The sequence below is a fragment of the Phragmites australis genome, chromosome 10, assembly GCF_958298935.1.
Source record: "Phragmites australis chromosome 10, lpPhrAust1.1, whole genome shotgun sequence".
Taxonomy (NCBI): Eukaryota; Viridiplantae; Streptophyta; class Magnoliopsida; order Poales; family Poaceae; genus Phragmites; species Phragmites australis.
The window spans coordinates 11,673,466-11,695,072 of NC_084930.1; the positions used below are offsets into that span (position 1 = coordinate 11,673,466).

At 46.1% G+C, this 21,607-nt stretch overlaps 2 protein-coding genes and 1 pseudogene across 2 annotated transcripts; 1 reads left to right on the top strand and 2 right to left on the bottom strand.

Moving 5' to 3' along the window:
• The first annotated feature begins 1,477 nt into the window (after positions 1-1,477).
• Positions 1,478-3,046, top strand: LOC133931257 (protein OXIDATIVE STRESS 3-like). Its single transcript, XM_062378106.1, has 2 exons — positions 1,478-1,972; positions 2,539-3,046. The coding sequence occupies exons 1-2, from the start codon at positions 1,649-1,651 to the stop codon at positions 2,836-2,838; spliced, it is 624 nt and encodes a 207-aa protein (XP_062234090.1). The 5' UTR covers positions 1,478-1,648; the 3' UTR covers positions 2,839-3,046.
• A 1,514-nt stretch (positions 3,047-4,560) lies between these two features.
• Positions 4,561-5,473, bottom strand: LOC133930093 (acid phosphatase 1-like; annotated as a pseudogene).
• A 7,541-nt stretch (positions 5,474-13,014) lies between these two features.
• Positions 13,015-13,383, bottom strand: LOC133930094 (uncharacterized). The gene has a single exon (XM_062376797.1). It carries the CDS (start codon positions 13,381-13,383, stop codon positions 13,015-13,017), a length of 369 nt encoding a protein of 122 aa, XP_062232781.1.
• Between the last annotated feature and the right edge of the window lie 8,224 nt (positions 13,384-21,607).

A 21,607-nucleotide genomic window follows, 5' to 3' on the forward strand; every position in this document is an offset into this window, starting at 1 on the left:
TCCCATCTTGAAATTAAATCTCTCCCTATCAATTACTACCTCCGTTCTATTTTAGATGTCGTTTTAGCCTTCAACACACAGAATAAGATTGCAAAAAAAAATTCATACATGACATTTTACCCATCTCGATTTCTTTCACATTCAATTAATGACATATAAGCTACCAATCTACCACACTCATTAAATCGAAACTCCACTTTCTAATAGCTTTTAATATATGCACTCTAATAAAATACCACTTTGAAAATCTAAAACGACATCTATTTGAGAACAAAATTAAATTCTTAAAATATATATGAAAACTAGTATGTACTCTCGGAAGTACATACTCCCTACTATGATATACCACATAAATAAACTAGATATACTCCTTTATCACTATGAGTATACTTATATACTCATTCTAAGATACTCCAATGTGAATTATATGAAAAAATTGAAAAACAATTCATTAATTTTAATAGATTTTGATAATACCTTCATATTTGTACATAAAATATAATATACTAAAAAATATATATACAAACCAACTAAAAAAGTATACATACCACTTGGATAATCTTATATACTCACATGCTCCATATATATACCATTTATCACAAGAGATACTCCCTATATTATGAGATACGTATGTGAGAATATATACTTCCGGAAGTAACAAATATGCTTCATATATATACACACACGATTAGATTCTTAGAATTTTGGCTATATAATGGGAATAGCGTGTATTTATCTTTCAAATAATTTTCATCAATCATATTACATTTTAATTTGTTGGACGGACGTGAAGAATGCTTAGCCCGTTGGCACAGCACAACCTCCATGGATCGATCTTTATCTTTGGCTAGCGAATCCACCGATATAGATAGATAGACATGCTAAGCCTGTGCAGTGACAGCCACGATCGAGATGGAGGCTGTGTTGATCAAGGTAAGTTTATCCGCTCCGTATTTACCACCATTTACCCCTCGCATTCATTCACTCAAATGCGTCACAAATATAGAACAATCGAAGATGTGATTTACTTGCTGCACTTAATCCAAAGATAAGAAAATATTTAACCAGCGTGACGTCTTGAACAAAGATGGAAAATACTTATTTACCCAAGAACACGCACGTTGCTCATAGCATGGCAACTGTGGAGAGAACGCAACGCTCGCTCGACTCTTCAATAGTAAGTTAGCTTTCGACCGATCTGAAGCGTCCATATTGGATCCGACGGTCCACGTTCGCGGCTAGACCCGTTCCAGAAGGGAGCGAAGGCGGTGGATGACCGATCCCGTTCCTCTACCCGGCCGGAAGGCGATCGGCCGATCACTAGATAGCGCCTGCCGGATGACGACGAGATGTCAGTTTCCTTTTCTTCTTTTCGCCAACCCATCCATCTCGATCCAGTTGATGATCAGGCTCAGCTGCCGGAGATAGATGAGAGAGAAAAACAGAGAGAGAGAGAGAGTGCGTACCCTCCCGCCCACGGAAACGTACGTGCAATGCATATCCATTATCCACTCTCTCTCTCTCTCCCTCTTCCTCCTGCCTCCTCGCGTATATAAAGGGAAGCACGCACCGACGCGAACGGGGGCCGTGCGTTCCAAGCTACCAGCCTACCGCCGTTGCTTCTTGCTCGATCCGCGACGCACGGTTGATGGTCATGGTGGGAGAGGCTTGCGAGGCGGTGGTGTCCCATGGGCTGCTGCGCCAAGGCGGGGGAGGTTCAGGAGGAGACGGATGCGACGGCGGGGTATCTGAGACGGCCGGGTCGTCGTCCTCGCTGTTCTCGTCGACGTCTAGCCAGCTGACCGACGAGGAGGACGGCGACGGCGCGACGTCCTCCTCCCCGCCGGGCCGTGGCGTCTCGTCGTCGTCCTTGCCCTCCTTGACGTCGTCCGGGTTGGAAACCATGCAGATGGACGGCGCCGCCGGCGGACCGCTCTACGAGCTGTCGACGATGCTGGACCACCTCCCCGCCCTCAGGTGCGCGCGTGCACGTCTCAACGAAAGTACATACATGCATGCATGTGATCCGTGACCGTGAGGTTCCAAGGGTAACAACATAAGGCTCCGTTTCGCTGTGCAATGGGCTGAAAAAAATGATGCACTGAAAAGACCAACTCTACAAAATGCATCACATGATTCTGTTGCAACTGTGATTTGCATTCAGCCTCCGCATCGCCTGCAGAGCTCATGCCATTCTTCCATCGAGGCGTAATTAAGCAGTTGGAAACTGGAGATCTCGCCTATTCAGAATGTGTTCCAACACGAAACTACACAGTATGGTTGTGTAAAAACAAAACTTTCCATCTCAAATTGTTTGAACAAGGATGAATGCAAACTTCTATTTACTCGACCAAGCATTCTGACCCTACTATCAGCCTTAGGGGGGAAAAATAGCCTGAACAGTTGTTAGTAACATGGTATCTGAAAGTTCAGGGCACTGCCGATGAATCAATTCCTGATCTAGCCAGTAGGCTACTGATTTCGCAATATGTTTCATACCAGTGACATGATCTCTGACAGATAAATTACTTCACTTACCTCAGGACCGGGCTGTCCAAATACTACCAGGGGAGGTCCCAGTCTTTCACATCGCTTGTCGACGTCAGCTGCGTGGAAGACCTCGCGAAGAAGATCGCCCCTTACACCAGGAGGATGAAGGCGTCCAGAGGCTACACTGCAGCGCTGGGTGTGAAGGACCGATTATCGAGGACGATAGCCAAGAAGGCACCAAGGGCTTCGCCGGGCCGGTTGCTGTCGAGAGCAAGGAGCACAGGTCTCCTGCGCAGCAACGGCAAACCACCTGCAAACCAGGGCAAGAGAGAGGTGTACAGATGCTAGGTCAAGGCACAATGTAGGGTCCTGCAAAATGAAACGAGATGAGATGAGATTTACCGCAGATGAGCTCTGACGCGCTGGAGCTAGCATGTTCTTCATTTTGCCAGCCCCCTTGTCTTACTTTGTCCATAGAGATTCTTGCAATGGAATTTTTCCGAGGGAGGTTTTGTTCAGTTTTCCTTCTGCAACTAATCCTGTTTCTGTATGCTTGGTCTGTAGTCGATAAAGGTCAACAACTGAATTGGCTGAACTAAAAGCAGAGTACATTCTTGTTAAAAAAAAAAAACTAAATCTGCTGCAATAACAATACAATTTCTGCCATTTGTTAGACAGTAATCCTACCCAAAAAGCACCACACAAATCGACATAAGAATCACTATGTATATCTGATGGGTCAAAAATTCGATACTTGATTGAAATTTCATCTGCTTCAACTAAAAGAGTTATTTACCATCCTTGGAAAGGTACCAAGAAGTACCCGCTAGTTATAGCTGTATCGATTTTTGGTATCCCAAGGACTGTAAAAACCTATAAAACTAGATTATTTACAAATGAGAGCAGTTTCAATGGTCTCACAATTTGTATCACCACAAATGCTTTCCATAGTACGGGAAAAGATGAATCTATTACAATATATGAGGGGACAGATTCAATGGCCTCAAGCCCCAGTGGATTTGAACATGATTCGAGATTAACCCAAATATATGTCCAGAATGATGACTAATGAAATATTTACAAATGAAATCAGTTTTGGAACAGGACCATAATAATGGTAGGAATGCCCTACGATAAGAATGGCTATTTCCGCCACACTTTCAACAATAAAATCAACTGATAAAGTACATTGGGTTCGGTAGTTCTATTTCCACCACACTATCAACGATAAAATCAACTGATAAAGTAGATTGGGTTCGGTAGTTTGAAGGATCTCGTGGCCATTGGCGATCCTATCAAATCACTCCACTGATCCCCTAAGTTCCCAAGTATCTTGAATCCTTCGGCTTCTAATGCTGCTCGTCTCTCTGATTTACTGTACAGCAGTCTTGCCAATATCAGAAGGTTGCCTGCAGCATCTCAACGATATATTTTTTTAAACTGATAGCTTTTTTCTATTTGATCACCCAACGCACCTCAAAGTCTCAGTGGAAGTAAAAATACTAGAGATAGAAAGATTATTTAAGAGAAGTTCTGAGGCAACATGACTCAACGAATGATATATGACTCATAGGATCCAATCAATACCATATATCTTTATGCACAAAAGCTTGTAGTATGAATCAACACAAACTACCTAGAGATATCCCTTTGAGATCTAACACCTAAACATTGTGCAGTGAAAGGATGAGTTCAATGTAGTTCAGAACTACATTCAAAACAAGAATGACTTTTATCAAAACACAACCCAGTTCAGAACCCAAGCAAATTTTATTCGGTAAAAGGGAAAGGATGAGTTCAATGTAGCAATGCGCTTAGCAAACGAGGAATCCCACCATCCTCCCTTGGTGCTCCGTGCTAGATCAAAATGAAAGGAACACCACAGAGTGGAGCACTACAGTAGAATCCAGAGAAATGCTAGGTTTTAAAATCACTGAATCAGGCGCATTCGCATCTAACTCCATGTTTTGCAATCACTGGTTGATTTACGAATGCAGCGACAATCTACGTAGATTACACGGACAAGCAATTTACGTGAATCCAAGCAAGCAAGGTCTAGAGTCCAGTCACCTACCCCCAGCCGTTGTCCGCGTAGTATGGAGCATTGGAGAGCAGCATCTCGTCGACGTCGAACACCCATGCGGGCCTCGCGCCACCCCCCCCCCCGGTCACTGAACCCTACAGTTGCGGCCTGGGAGGCAAAGGCGAGGGAGTCGGCGGTGGCTACGGCGGAGTCGGACGCGTATCGGGCCCCCTCCATGTACTCCGGCACGAACGCCCCGCAGCGCGGCGGCACGGCGCGCCAGGGGCCCGCGTTGGCTGTCTCCACGGAGAGCCTCCAGCTGTCGCAGAAGAGCGCGTCCGCGTCGCCAGACGAGACGGCGGTGGGGATGTCGGGGACCGTGCGGAGGATGGCCCTGCGCCCTGCCGTTCATGCTCTCGGCGGAGACAGCGCCCGCGCCCGCCGCGACGAGCGAGGGGGCAAGGAGGAGGCGGAGCATTGCGCTGCCGGTGGGGACGGGGATCTTCACTGGGCTGTGGGGGAGGTGAGGTGGGGTGGGATGAATATTCCGGCGGCGATGTCGTGGGGCCTGTGTAGCGAGACGGGTCGTGACTGATGACGTGGCCCCACAGCCCAGTGAACATCCGGTTGTGGGGGAGGTGAGGTGGGTGGGGAGTCATACAGCTTTTGGTTATGGCCCCACCGGACAGGTCCCACCTGCCTGTGGCCGGAGGAAGGAAAACGATCGTGACTCGGAGAGCTGGGCAAAAAATCCCCGGAACCCAAAACCGACACGAAACAGAAACCCAAAAATTCGGTTTTTTCGGTGTTCGGTTCAGTCTACGGTGTTCGGTTTGGATTTGTGGTTTGAAAAACCACACACCGAAAAAAATTGAAAAACTGGTACATTCCACATTCTCACCTAGCCACGGTCCACTCTGAATTATCGACCCACTGTATCAATCATGGCTCACAGTCCATCTCACATTCCATTAGAATGTGAATTTCAATAAAAACCAACAACCGAATTGTAAAACCCAAAACTGAATTAGACGGTTTTCTAATATTTTCTAGCAACTTTGGTTTGCATATTCTGAAAATCGATTTTTTCAAAAATCAAAAAACCGAATCAAAAAACCAAATACTCAGGCCTAGTGACTTGTGAGGTTCCTTTGTGACCATCCGAGTGAAAATACAGATATTTAACGTGATAACATTAATTATAAACTAGGTATAGAGGTATGGATGTATTATTATAGCATTTTTGAATGAATACATCCAGAGTGATGTTATAGTTTAATTTTAGATAGGATAAAAAAAGAGATTATCCGCTAATTTTGCTTCTAATTTTTTATTTATTTATATTAGTAAAACGGGTCTCATATCTGTATCCGGTAATGAAGTGGGGAGGCTGGAGGATGAGGGTGGATAGCAAAAGAAGGTAAATTATTTGAATTTTAGGGGGTTTTATTAGATGAGAGGAGAGTAGGAGAAGAGATGATTCGAGAACCAATTTATGTTTTATATGTGTCGACGGTTCATCCCTGACAATGATTCTGAGATGTACCTGTCGATGGGCTCGTGAATGACGCTTGTCGTGTACGTGTATTTGTGATAAACTTAAGAACACAAGGATTATCTAGATTCAGACCTCTCTAAAGATAACAGTCCTACGTTATGTGAATTTTGTTATCAGTATTTGTAAACTAGTTATAGATGAGTTTTCTTGACTCCAGCCTCTTCCTTCTCTTTACAATCACATCCTCCTCTCTTTATATACTAGAGACAAGGAGAACTTACAAGTGGGCTCTGTTTAGCAGACCCATGCTTGGCTAGATATTATACTCTTGGATTATCATCATGAAGAACCGGGTGAACCCAACTTGCCCTGAGAGCTCTGCATGCTCGTCTCATCCGTGGAACGCTGCCGCACCTGCCTCCCCCGGTTCCCCAACCTATCCTATCGTCGTACGCCGCAAGTTTGTCTGCCAAACTGTCCCATCTCTGCACTCCGCGAGTTTACCTACAAAATCATCCACTTGTATGGTCGTTCTGCAGATCATGTGACATCCGTCGCGTGGCGTAAGTTGGTCCGAAACACCTCACTCTGTAACAATTAATGCTATGCAATGGGGGCACTGCCATCTGCACCAACCATGACTTTGTTCGCTGGAGGAGGTGCTTCGGAAAGAAAAACACTTGAGTAGACATCAATAAATACAATTGACAGGTTAGGTATAAGTGTCGTATAACTAGCAAGGGTCAGTCGTGGGACCATATTATATCGCAAGGAGGCTGATCGTGTGAGCCAAGCACTGGTCACGCGATGGGCCAGGGTTCACAAAATATCCCCCGTCGGTCATCACATCCCTCATAGGGCCGTTAGCCAGGATGCCCCCTTACTCAATACTCTAATAGTAGCCTCCAAGCTTCCTCGTGGCCATGGTCAGGTCTGATCGCACAACTTAAGCCCCATGGGAACATAGTCCTCCTAGAGAGTGGTCGTCGGCGTTGTTTAGCTTTTAGAGTTTGACTCTGAACTTCACATCACGTGGGGAGGTTAAGCGTCTTGAAAAAGAAAGAGAGAGAGAAACATTGATTGCCACCAGGGTCGAGGGACTTTCGGTTCCCCATGCTTGCCCCTTGGATTTCAAGCGGTTCATATGCTATACCGGTTGAGGTTCCTCAGTACTTTCGAGAGTGAGGTGTTTAAGATGAGATATGTATAAAAAAAAACTAAGGTGTTGGTGTCCAGACGCAGCCACGCATGCACGGTTTTGACCGGGAAGTAGCCATGAGCCCCTAGGGTAGTAAATGATAGGATCAGCGACATTTTCAATGGTAGTTCCACCCTTCTTCCCAGGCGTGAATCAATGGCTGGAAGGGCTATAAAAGCAAGAGTTTACCTAGCCGGCCACCCATTGATGTGTTTGCAAGGCAAAAAGGCATCTCTTCTTGTGGATCGTGGCATCCTCCTCTCACTCTTCACTGGGAAGGTTGATGATTTTACTGGATTTGGTAAGGGCCAAGTCGCCTTTGATGCTGGCTCCGCTTGTTGTGGTGCCCCCGGGGGCAAACAATCTCAAAGTCTTTCTAGCAGGGTTGGAGGTGACCGCCATCGTGCCTCCCTCGTTACAGAGAGGGTCTCCTCCCGCCGCTCCCGCTCGATCTTCAGCCCGAGTGGTTGCTCCGGTTGAGATTATCAACATCTCCGAAGATGAGGAGGACATCGATTGGGACCTTATGGAGGAGCCCGATGAAGAGGAGAAGGCGGAGGAGGAGCAGAAGGAGGATAAGTCGGGTTCACCGACGTCGATCAATAGCTCCAGCTGGGTCTTCACACCGGTCACCCTCCCTGGCCCTTACGCAGGCTATCGTCCGATTCGTAGGGCTACCAACTGCCGCCCCAAAGAAGAGTATAAGAGGCTCATTGACTCGTTCAAGGGCAAGTAGGGGCCACATACTTCTGAGCTCTTGGAGGTGGTGGATCTTTACGATATGCAAGAGTTAGGCAGAACCTTTCTGTCAACCTAGCTCTAGCCACTCAAGTCAAGAGGGAAAGGACAAGCATCTAATAGGATGGTTAGCCCGGTTGAATGTAATCGACTCGCCTGTAACCTATCTTTTTCAAGAATGAAAAATTTTCAGCCCTTTCTGGTGGCCTCGCTGATGGCTGGAAGACCACCTAGGAGCCTTTGCAGGCTTTGGACTGTCTAGTCCGAACCACTGTTCGGAGTGTTTAGAGAGTTTTTCCCGTGTTGTCACGACGAGTAGGCCCTGACTGTTCCGCCCTTCCCGTTAGTTAGTCTTTCGAAGCGCGGGACAGCCCTTAGCGCAATAAGTCCCTTGGTAGTGACCAGCGTCCGACTCGAGTGGAGACTTATGGCCTTGTCGTTATCCTAAGCCGTTCGTACCTCTGACATTGCGCGAGCAGCTATTCCACACTGTTCAAGAGCTCTCGACCATCTGGTCATTTTAACTTCCTGGTCGCCAGGTCCCGTAGTGGCCGTTGAGCGTTGTCGCGTGCTGTGGTCGAAGAGACAATTTGGCAGGGGTCTATTGTTTGTCATGAATCCTGCAAAACAGAGAGTCTGATCTTTTGAACTTTAAAAACTTACAAGTTATATTCCACGCTCGTCCAGAAGGTTCTGCAAAATAGAGAAACAGGCATGTCTCCGAGCAACCCTATACATAGAACTTGTGCAGCAGGGCAATATTCCAGGAGTTGTGTAATTCACGATCGTCCTCCATGGCTAGCTTGATCGCACTAGGTCAGGTGACATCGACCACTATATAGGGCCCTTCCCACTTAGGGGAGAGTTTATTACGACCAGCCTTATTTTGAATTTGCCTAAGGATGAGGTCGCCTACGACCAGTCTCCGCTCCCGCAGCTTGCAATTGTGATAGCGTTTGAGACTTTGCTGATATCAGACAACTCAAATTAGGGCATGCTTGCAGAACTCTTTGATCAGTTTATATCATCCTCTCATTGTGGCACCTGATCGTCGTCTGAGTAGTTGGCCACTTGGGGTGATTGAAAGGTGATCTTGGAGGGAAGCATTGCCTCTGCGCCAAAAATAAGGGAGAAATGGGTTTCGACCGTAGCTCTACTGGGAGTTGTTCACAGCGACCAGAGTATTGTGGGTAATTCGTCCACCCAGCATCTTGAATAGCTTTTAAGCCGATCAAAGTCCCAAGTTTTAATACCTTACAGTATCATCCCATTAGCCCTTTCGACCTGTCCGTTGCTCTGTGGGTGTGACACCGATGCATAACAAACTTTGGTCCTAATCTCTTTGCAGTAGTCCTGGAAAGCAATACTGGCAAACTGAGTTCTGTTGTCTGTGATTATGCGATTTGGACTGCCAAACCGTACTAACAGCCCCCGTATGAACTTAATCGCTACTGCGACGGTGATCTTCCTAACGGGCTCAGCCTCTATTCACTTGGTGATTTTATCGATTGCCACGAACAAGAATTCAAAACTACCTGGGGCTTTAGGGAATGGTCTCATGATATCGAGCCCCCAGATAGCGAAAGGCCAAAAGAGTGGTATAGTTTGCAGCGCTTGGTATATCGGCCATGGTACTGACATGACTCGCACCATTTCACCAGCTCGCAAGCATCCTAGAGGGCAGTGGGCCAATAAAATCCTTACCAAAATGCTTTTTTTGACCAGAACGCAATACGAAGTGTGGCTTCCACATATGCCTCTGTGGATATTAGAGAGCATTGTGCTCCCCTCTTCCTGAGTGATGCACTTCAGTAAAAGACTGTTGCTCCCCCAGTGGTAAAGATGTCCCTCTACCAGGGAGTATCAGCGGGCTTATCGTGAGACCTTTTCTGTTGACGCATCATCGTTAGGGATTGCTCGATTCTGAAGGTAGTCCAAGATCTGATCCATCTAGGTCATACCTAAATCGAGCAGGGTGACCACATGATGGTCGCCCGAGATCAACAGCATCGAAGGAGGCGTTGCCTCCAAAGATGTTGCCTCTGGTGCTCCATTTTCAAGAGAGCATCTCCTTCACCTTAGCCCGAGACCGCAGTGGATGGTCATGTGAGTCTTCCTTCAAAGATTCTGACTTGATAGGTTCGTGAGAAGAAGCTAGACGGGCTAGCTCATTGGCTAGGAAGCTATCCTTGCAAAGGACATGCGTGACTTCAAAGCCGAAAAAACATCACTCCAGTATTCTCACTTCGGTAACGTATGCCGTAATTGTCGGATCAGAGCACTGAAACTCCTTTTGCACTTGGTTAACAACCAATAGTGAGTCTCCTATCGCTAACATGTGTTTAATCCCAAGTGCGGAGGCTGCTCACATTCTAGACAAGAGTCCCTCGTATTCCGCAATATTGTTAATGGTTAGAAAATATAATTGAACTACGTACCTGAGGAGGTCACCGGTTGGTGAGGTCAAGACCACTCCAACCCCTGCTCCCTTTAGCGTGAACGATCCATCGAAGTGCATGGTCTAGTCCTTGTTTGCCTCTAGTCATTATACCTGCTCGGGCTCAAAGGATGACCACTCGGCCATAAAATCGACCAGCGTCTGGGACTTGATAGCCATTCGAGGGACGAACTTGAGATTGAACTCCCTGAGCTCTACTACCCACTTTCTTGTTCTTCCTACCGCATCCCTATTATGGAGAATTTCTCTAATCGGGAGCAAGGGGATTATCCTAATTTTGTGGGCTTGGAAATAGTGTCTGAGCTTGTAAGAGGCCATAAAAATGGTGTATAGCATCTTTTGAGCTTGTGGGTACCGAGCCTTCGCGTCGTGTAGGACCTCACTAACGTAGTATATTGGTCGTTGAAGACCTTCTCGCTCGATGACCATTACCGCGCCAGCGACCTGTGGGGTAGCTGCAACATAGAGCAAGAGCTCCTCGTCTAGTCAAGGTGCGGACAGTACAGGAGGGGAGAAGAGGTACCTTTTTAGATCTTGGAGGGCTATTTCCACTTCTGGGGTCCACCAAAAGTGGTTGCTCTTCTTTAGGGGCTTGAAGAGCGGCAGCCACTTCTCTCTCAGCCTTGAGATGAACCTACTCAAAGCTGCCACACGTCCTATTAGTTTTTGAACTTCCTTTAGCCTGGTTGGGAATTTTATTCGGTTGATGACTCTGATCTTGTCAGGGTTTGCCTCTATCCCTCAACTAAAAATGAGGAACCCGAGCAACGTCCCTGATGGGACTCCAAATATGCACTTCTCAGGGTTCAATTTCATGTGGTACTTCCAAAGGTTATCGAATATTTCCTGGAGGTCCGCAACCAAGTCGTCCTTGGATCTACTCTTTACAACCACATCATCAACATACGCCTCGACGTTTCTACCGATCTGTGGTCGAAGAATGAGCTAAATACAACGCTGATAAGTGACACCGACGCTTTTTAAACCAAAAGGCATTTTTACATAACAAAAGACCCCGAAGGGTGTCACAAAAGCAGTCTTCTCCTCATCTTACCTATGCATGCTAATCTGGTGGTACCCTGAACGGACATCTAAGAAGCTAAGAAGATCACTGCCAGTGGTTGAGTCAACAAACTGGTCAATCCAGGGTAGAGGAAAGAGATCTTTTGGGCACGCCTTGTTGAGGCTTGTGAAGTCGACGCACATCCTCTACTTATCATTGTGTTTTTGGATTATGACTGGATTAGCCAGCCACTCTGGGTACTATATTTCTCAGATGAAGCCTGCTTCCAAGAGCTTATCGATGTCTTTACGAAGTGCTTCCTTTCGATCGGCTACGAACCAACATGCTTTTTGTTGACTGGTCACGCGTCAGGTCATATGGACAACCGGTGCTTGATCTCGTCCTTGGGGACTCCAGGCATATTAGACGGACTCCATGAAAAGACGTCTATGTTCACCTGGAGGAAAGCGATAAGCGTGAGTTCCTATTTGGGGTCCAGACTGGCCCCTATCTGGACCGTCCTGGTCGAGTTGGAGTCTTCAAGGCATACTGCCTTGAGCCGCTCTTCCTGGCTGGCGGTGACGTGAACCTTCACCGCATAGTGACTAGGCGCAGCATTCTCCGACTGTGACCCGGGGGTTAGCTCGACCATGTCGAGGCTCCTCTTATCGCAGTGCAAGGCCGTCTTTACACTGCCAAAGATGCTGATGATCCCGGTTGGACCAGGGATCTTAATCGCTGATATGCATAGTGGACGACGACCATGAACTGGCCATCATTGGTCACCCCAGGATCGTGTTATAAGCAGTCCCAAAGTCCATCACATCAAACAGGATATTTTCGGTCCTAAAGTTACGTGGCGAGTCGAAAGTGACGGGCAGCTCGACTTGCCCCAAGGGCTTAGCTGAAGAGCCCAGTGTAATCCTAAAGAAGGGGGGAGACAGTTTCAATGTGCTCCTTGGGATTTGTAGGGCATCTAGCGCGTCGGCGAAGAGGAGGTTGATAGAGCTCCCTCCATCGATCAACATGCGGTCTAGTCGGATGTTCTGAATAGTGGGTTTGACCACAATAGGGTAGCGACCAGGTCGCTTGACACTCATGGTGTGGTCGCACTAACTGAAGGTAAGGGGCATCTCCGACCACTTCAGATGTGGGTTTGGGCCCGGCGTGGTCGCCTACACTTTTTCGGACCACTAATATGTCACGGCGCCCTCGAAGATGTGGTGGACCATGTGATTAGCCTGTTGGTACCCCAGGGCCGACTGGCCGGGGTCAGCCCCATCCTCACCATCCTCGTCGTGCCTGGATTTACGCTCTCTAAGCTTTTTGTCGATAGTGCCCCGCATGACCTTACACTCGATCAGGTCGTTGACATCTGCGCAGTGAATTAGGCAGTAGCCACAACCCTGCTTCCCCTCCCTCTTCTTTAAGCGCCGACACGGTTGTCCGATCTTCTCGACCACCACGATGTCGGATGGTCCCTCCTTGCGTTTGTTCTGCTTTTTCTCCTTTCGGCCGGCTGGTCGAAGGTCAGGCATGTCCTGGCATCAATCTAATGCTCTCGGACTTCAGCGGCTTGTGCGCACTTGTCTGCGAGCTCAAAGAACTAGGTAGTGCTTCGGATTTCCTTGGTGGCCAGCTTCTTGACCATATTTTGATCTCTAACCCCTCTCTTCAATACTATGATCACAGATTCACCCGTGATCCTTAGAATAGTGTTTCGACGCTTGGTGAAGCACCGGATGAAGTCGCACAACGGCTCGCCTTGTCGCTGCCTGACTTGGTACATGTCATCCTCAACCCCAGGTTGGGCATAGGTCCCCGAGAAGTTGGTGACAAACTGGTCGCACATATCCTCCCAGGAGCGAACCGACTCACGGGGGAGGTTCATAAGCCAGGATTGGGCTGAACCAGTTAAGGTGGTCGGGAAGTAGTTGGCCATGACTTTTCCGTGGCCTCCCACGGTCTGCACCATGGTGGTGTAGATCTACAGGAACTCCGTAGGGTTGGTTGAGCCATTATACTTTCGGCTAGGACTGGCTGAAACTTGTACGACCAGGGCACCTCTTGCATCCGGACTAGGGCGTTGCACCCCATTTCTTCAACGGGGAGTCATGCGGTCCTGGGGATGGGATGGAGGAATCTAACGCTTCCCTGCGTGAGGGAGGCAAGTGGTAGGGCTGGTTACCCTTTTTTTGCTCTCGCCGAGCACGGTGCTCCTGCTCTTGCGTGGCCACCTGGCTCTGGATCACGTCAGGGAGGTCGCATTGGTGCAGAGAGTCATACATATCAGAGGGTTGGTTGTCTTGACATGGTGGGGATCTCTGAGCGCTCCCAGTTACCGAGGAGGACAAGATCTTTCCTGCTATGGGGGCTACCACGATTCTTAGCGATCGCGACCTTCACCAGTCCTAGCGACGGGCGTGGTGTTTGCTGCCATAGTTTGGCGTCGGACGATCTCAACCAGGAGGATGGGGTCATGCAACCATGGCGCAATTGGCGAACCCTCCAGTACTACTATCGGTGGGTAGCTAAGAAGCATTCACACAGTCTACAGATTCTATGTAAGTGTCATGGTCTCATAGTCGAGCTGCCGAGTGCGAAGTGGCGACATATCACGAGGGGGAAGCCCCCGGCATTCGTGCAGCGTGACATCCTTGGTGATGACACCGCCAAAGATCGAGTCCTCTGTGGCAGCTCCTTCGGGCGACGCTGTGGTGGTTGGGGCTGTGCTAGAGCGTCCCCGTGTCCAGCGCCAACCTGATTCCCCTTTGGGCGCATGGCCTGGGGATCATCGTTAGCACCCGGAATACGGGAGCCTCCACTGTCCTCTGTTGCATGAACTATTATGCAAACTTCCTGTTGAGCCTCGGAGCCCTCAGACTCTGATTAAGTGTCCCATTTCTGGAGCACACCAAGCTCATCTGGGTCGTATCTCATAACGAACACCTCGCGGTGATCGGGCTCCTCAAAACGGAACTCAACGGTTACCGTGGATCTGGCCATGGGTAGCCCAATCAAATCTTTAACACCTACCAAAACACGTCCCCCTATCTGGCGTGCCAACTGTCGAGGGTTAATCCCTGACAATGATTCTGGGTTGTACCAGTCGATGGGCGCGAAAACGATGCTTACGGTGTGTGTCTTTGTGATAAACTCAAGAACACAGGGATTATCTAGGTTCAGGTCTCCCTAAAGATAACTGTTCTACATTCTGTATATTTTGTTATCAGTATTTGCGAACTAGTTGCATATGAGTTTTCTTGACTCCAGCCTCTTCCTTCTCTTTACAAACTGGGTCCTCCTCTCTTTATATACTAGGAAGAAGGAGAATTTACAAGTAAGTCCTATTTAGTACACTCATGACTGGCTAGATATTCTACTCTTAGATCAGCACCATGGAGAATGGGTGATCATAACTTGCCCTGAGAGCTCTGCATGCCTGTCCCATCCGTGGAACGCCACCGCACCTACCTCCCCCGGTTGCCCGGCCTGTCCCATCGCCATGCGCCGCAAGTTCGCCTACCAAACTGTCCCGTCCCTACGCTCTACGAGTCTACATGCAAAATCATCCACTTGCCTGGTCATTCTGTAGACCCTATCTCATCTATCGCGTGACGCAAGTCGGTCTGTAACACTCCATTCCATAACAATTAATGCTACGGGATGAGACACTATCCATCTGCGTTGGTCACAGCTTTGTTCGCTGGAGGAGGTACTTTGGGAAGAAAAACACTTTAGTAGACATCAAATATGATTAACCAGTTTAGATATGGACATCATGCGACCAACAAGGGCCGATCACGGGACCATATTATATCGCAAGGAGGCTGATCGTGAGAGCCAAGGACTGATCGCGCGATGAACCAAGGTTTAGAAAATATCACCACCGATCGTCACATCCCTAGTAGGACCCATTAACTAGGATGGCTTCTTACCCAATACTCAAACAGTACTCACTCTATTTCTTTATATAAGTCGTCTTATTTTTAAGAGATTTTTCGTTTTATGAAGCTTCCTACCTTTTGAGATGTTCTGCTTCGTATTTTACTCCTCATTTATTGCTCGTTGTGCATGGAGTGAATAAAGGCACCCTCCCAACGTGCTCCCACTGTGCTCTCCTCCCAGTCATCACTACCGGATTTCGGTACTTTGCCGTGTGCCTAGGGCACACGGCGAAGGCTTAAAAACACTCGGCAAAGTGTTTGCCGAGTGTAACACTCGGCAAACAGCTGTCGGCATACACAGTGCCGGCAAAGGGTTATATATATATTTTTTTTTGATTTCGTTTCCAAAAATCGCTACAATTCAAAACAATATATATATATATATATATATATATATATATATATATATATGTCACTGCATTTCATACCATCACATAATAAATTCGAAATTCACTAGACAAGGCAGATACATCACATCCAGATTCAACTTTGACAAATACAACTTCACATTCATGTTTACATAGCACATTCATGTTTACATAGCTTATATAGGACATGATGGGTATCACATTTGAGCACTAGAAAAGGATCATATACAGTACATTCTAGACATTAACAACTGCTACAAGGAGATCTTCCATACATGTAAACCTGAAAAGAAAGGAAACCCAACTGAGTAAAAATTGTTGAAACATGTGTACAACTTCAATCAATGAAACCTGTGTAAACTAGCATAAGGAAAATGCAGTAAACTACAGAGTGGTTCGGAGCTCTAGGCAACTCCATTCAGGGAGAATTTTCTTGACTTAACAACTTAGTTTACAATTCAATCCAAATATCCATATGAGTTGATCTCTGTATGATTGTAGCTCGTTTTACACTTGAAGTTGTTGCTGAAGTTAAACAGGTCAAACCCATGAGAACCTTATCTAACGATCAACAGGCAAGCCAAACATCTTTAGGAATATTTTTTGGATTAACCTTTTTAGCAACTAAGAAAAATATGCATCATTTTTTGTATTGCATTTCTGTAACATAACAAAAACTATCAAATGAATTTAGAATATTGTACGTTGACAGGTTGAACTCACCCAAATTTTTCTTAATACAAATTGAGATTCCTTTCCGGTTCTACAAAAAGAGGAAGAAGCTTGCAAAACAATGGAAGGAGGGTGAGTAAACCTAGTGGTTAAGTCTGGGGTGGAAAATTTACAGGAAAAACAACATTTTGATCAGGAAATACTTACAATTGACCAATAAGTATTATTACATGTTGACAGAAGCATGACATATACAAATAATAAGTATCATCCAAAGGGAATAACTACAAAAATCACTGTCAGCGACAGAACTGTGAGACTTAGTGTAGAAAAAAAATGGAAGCATGAATTTCAATATTCTTGGATCCTCAGTGGACTGGATTGGCCTAAAGAAGTAACATTTTGATCAAGAAATATATATTGTAAAGATGTAAATCTGCTTCAGATGGTTGGATGCTAACCTGGCGACTCTCAAAAAATCCCAAACAGGCAGCAGTTTTGCAGGTTCCAATAAGGCATTAACCTGGCGCACACAATCTCACATATGAAAAGAACTATAGTTGACAGTTCACACTACTTCAATTGCTTCAGGACTCAAAAGTAGTAATGAATTGTGGCAAAGAAGAAGGACATCCCAGTTTCAAGCGGAATTTAGATGCTACGGTCTTCAGAATTATGGTAATGTCTTGATAGATTAAAGACATTGATTCAGGGCAAACCACAGGCAGGGATTTTACTATGCAGTATGTTGTGAACACGTCTAGCACTAAAAATGGATAGCTGAAGTTGGAGTGAGATCATATGTTATGTACATGTATCTTAAGCACTGTCAAGCTTAATGCCTAGCAATACATGTGGATTTTTTCCCCCTTATTTTGACTCAGAAGGGGAAATGTAAATTTATCTATCATACTATTTTAGACACAGATTAAACAATGTTATCAATGAAAGATGTTCACTCAGAGAGGTAATTCTGGCCATTGTATTCAGAAGAACAACTCTAACCATTGCACTGTGGATTCCAATATTATCAATGAAAGGTATTCTCTCAGAGAGCCAATCATGGTCATTATACTGTAAAAGCTGCTCCCAGTTTCAAGCGAAATTTAGATCCTACGGTCTTCAGAATTATGGTAATGTCTTGATAGATTAAAGACATTGATTCAGGGCAAACCATCAGGCAGTGATTTTACTATGCAATATGTTATGAACACGTCTAGCACTAAAAATGGACAGCTGAAGTTGGTGTGAGGAAAATAGAGGCTAACCTTTTATGCTTCTTCAGGCTATTTCTTTGGAGCTAGCTACGGAGGCCAAACTTCACGGAGGCTACGCAGGAAGAGTCTCCAGAGCAGCTACGGAGGCCCAACCTTTTATGCTTCTTTATGCTTCTTCCAGCTACTCGGCTTGATGGCGCCTACGCGGCAGGAGCTCCCAGGCCGGGTCGATGAAGGGCTTCCGTCGGCATGCAGCTGCTCGGCGCGGGCGTGCAGCTGCTCGGCTTGATGCGGCAGGAACTCCCATCGGGTGGACGAACGCCGGCATCAGCTGCTCGGCTTGATGCGGCAGGAGCTCCCATCGGGTCGACGAACGCCTGCCTACAGATACTCGGCTTGATGCGGTAGGAGCTCCCCGAAGTTCTTCCGTTGGCGTTGCTTCCGCTGGCGTGCAGCTGCTCGGCTTCCAGATCGATGAACGGCTTCCCCCGGCGTCCAGTTGCGCGGTTTGATGCCGTCTACACGGGGAAAACTCGGAGGTCGGGTCGATGAAGGTGGACAGCAGAGTTGGTCCGGTGGGGAGGGGGGGATGGAGAAGAAGAGTGTGGAAGCTCAGGTGGGGAGGGGCTCTCTGCTTTTTTTTTTTTTTGCTGCCTTGGAATCACCGGTGGGGAAAATATCTGATTGGAAGCGTCGGTGCGGGAACACGTGCTAGCGATCCACGCTGGTCTTTCCATCCGACGGTTTGTTGCGCGACGTACAGCGATGAACAGTTAACTACAGGAATTGAACGAATGAATAACGCGCAGCCGGGAAAAAAAAGGCGCGGCCGACGAAAAAAAAGGCGCGGTCACGGGAAAAAAATTATTTCATTGTTTGCCGAGTGTTAAAACACAGACACTCGGTAAAAAACTGATTTTTTTAAGAATGTTTTTTTTTCAAAAGTGTTGTTTAGTATTTCTTTACTTCTTTGTTTTTTCTTTCTTTATTTTATTTGTTTTATGTTTTTTTCTTTTCATCTATTTATTTTTTTACATCATGGTAAGCTATATGTTGGTGGTCGAGTGTTGCCATCCAGATATTTCAAATTTCTTTCCATCTCTTGAGTAAGTCCTAAAAATAGACGCAACAACATGAATATAATTTTTCTACCCATTTTTTTCCATTATTTCATGCACTTGCAGTACAAATTTGACTTATATCCATTAAAAGCCTAGAAATGTACTTAATGAATTAAAAATTGCAAACGGACCCAGAAAAATAACAAATTTTAACATGGAATATGCTATGTTGTATGTTGAGTGTAGAAAAAGTTTCAAGGTCAAACGATGATTCAATCGTCACTTCGGCTTCAAACCTGATCCGTTCCGTCTCGAAACCACGATCCTTCCTCGGAGATGCTTCGGTTTCTAAGCATCGTACGTGACAACTTTTGTGAAACCTTCTCAAATTTTTACTATAGCCTCTACGTATCATATCATGACACCATGGCAAGTCTTATATTTTTCAGATTTCGTTTGCTTTTTTTAGAATTAAAAAACCAATAAGCTACATGTTGGTGGTCAAGTGTTGCCACCCAGATGTTTCAAATTTCTTTCCATTTCTTGGGTAAGGTCTAAAAATAGACTCAACAATATAAATATGATTTTTCTACCCATTTTTTTCCCATTATTTCATGTACTTGCAGTACAAATTTGACTTATATTCATTAAAAACCTAGAAATGCACTTAATGACATAAAAATTGCAAACGGATCCAGAAAAATACCAATTTTTAACATGGAAAGAGAGGGGGAAAGAAAATAAAAGAGAACAAAAGAAAACAAAAAGAAAATAAAAGAGAAAAACATTTTCGTGTCCTAAAAAAGTAAAATAAGAAATGTTTGCCGAGTGTCCGTTAGACGACACTCGGCAAAGGAGGGATGCGCCGTCAGATTACGTCCGAAGGGACACATGGCGTGATGTTTGCCGAGTGCCCGACTTTGCCGAGTGTATTTTCTTGAGTTTGCCGAGTGCTATTCTTTGCCGAGTGTATATTCTTGAATTTGCCGAGTGCCTAATTATTTGCCGAGTGCTTTCGTGCAGCACTCGGCGTAAGGGGTCGTTTGCCGAGTGCGCGACAAAATGCACTCGGCAAATAATAGGACACTCGGCAAACCTTCAAATTCCGGTAGTGCATCATCTTCCCTCCGCTTCATCTCCTCCCCTGGCAATATTACCAAGTGCCAAACCATCTTTTTGTGCTTCGTTTCCAAAGCAATTTTAGCCACTAACTCATTAATAGAGATCAGCAAGATGGTCTTTTATACGCTGGAGCTGTACGCAAGTTTCCAGAGAGCTCCAAGGCGAAGCTCCAAGCCACCGGGGAGAGTTGCATGGCGAAGCTCGGCGCTGCCGCAGAGGAGGAAGAGGTGCTAGGTGATGTTGTCCCGGACTCCATGGAGGAGGAGGCGGAGCTGGGCTACTTCGTCGAGCACCCCGCGGAGCAGGACGACGAGCTGGGCGACGTCGTCCCAGAATCCATGGAAGAGGACGAGGTGCTGGGCGACTTCGTCGAGCACCCTGTGGAGGAGGACGAGCTGGACGACGTCGTCCCTGATTCCGAGGAAGAGGACGAGGTGCTGGGCTAGTTCGTCGAGCACCCTGCAGAGGAGGACGAGGTGCTGGGCGACTTCGTCGAGCTTCCTGCAGAGGAGGACGAGGTGCTGGGTGACGTCGTCGAGCACTCCGCGGAGGGCGACGAGCAGTCGGCAGACGTCGTGGAGTTCTTCGAAGGACAGCGGGAGTTCACTAACGAGATGTTGAGGTTACGAACACTCTATTGTACTTTACGGTTGAGTAATTTTCATATTCTTGCGTGACCACAGTAACAAGTTCATCTACTATCTTTGGTGAGTGCTTGTGTTGGACAGACTAAAGCCCAGCAAAGAAACGATGATCCAGAATATTCAGATCGGGAGACTGAAGCACATCAGTTGAATGTTAAACCCATATGCACTAGCTGCTTGGCAGAATTCAGGATCACTAGGATCAATATGAGTCCTTGATAGGCTGCATGATGTCCTCTCTTGTCCACTTCTCTTTGATCGCAGGCAGAACCTTCTCTATAGGGAACCTGCGACTGATATCTCTAGTCACCGATGTCATTGCTCTAGTAATCATGGTACCTGCTGGTCTATTGACAATGCTCCTCTTAGCTGGTTCGGTGTAGACAAAAGGAAAAATTCCAATTTGTCCTGAGAATATTTCATTACCATCTCTATCAAACTGACGAGCTAAAATAGTCAAAAACATAACTTTCTCGATGAAGTTTTTGTTCCGGGTACAGCGCAATGGTGGCTCTTTACCTCGCACCATGCAGTAGCCTTGACACTTCTTTGTCATGTAAAACCATTTTTCATCTATGAAAACAACATTATACATCTCCTTGAAAACTGGATTATGTGGGATGCTATCATTCTCAAGCATCGACAAGCAGTAGCGCAACCGAGCTTTCTTATTTTCATCGGCCAAAGAGAACTTTATCTGATTTGTGTGCCGCACTATTTCTGCTTTTGTGGGATAGAGTGTGACTAGAGGGCTGAATATACATCTCAATATATTTCTTACGAAATTAGTAGTTTTCTCCTTTTCGATCATCTAACGCGCCTCTAGAGAATCACAATAGAACGTAATACAAATACGCATCAGAAAAACTACACATACACAAAAAGTTCAGAGACTTTGGAGAAAAATCAAAAACCAATCATGAAGATTCAACAAAAAATAGGTCTCATAGTTGGAATCAAACACTAGGTTTCACAATAAACCAATCTATGACTCATCCCCACACAAAGGTTGAATCTTTAGAAAAGATCACTCAAGGATCAAGAGATGAACACCGGGTGAAGAAGATGTTCAAGATGATGGTATAAAGTTATGATAATTTAAGACCTTATCACATATGGATGTGTATGTGAATTTTATATCTTTAGTATGAAAAAGAACAACCACCCA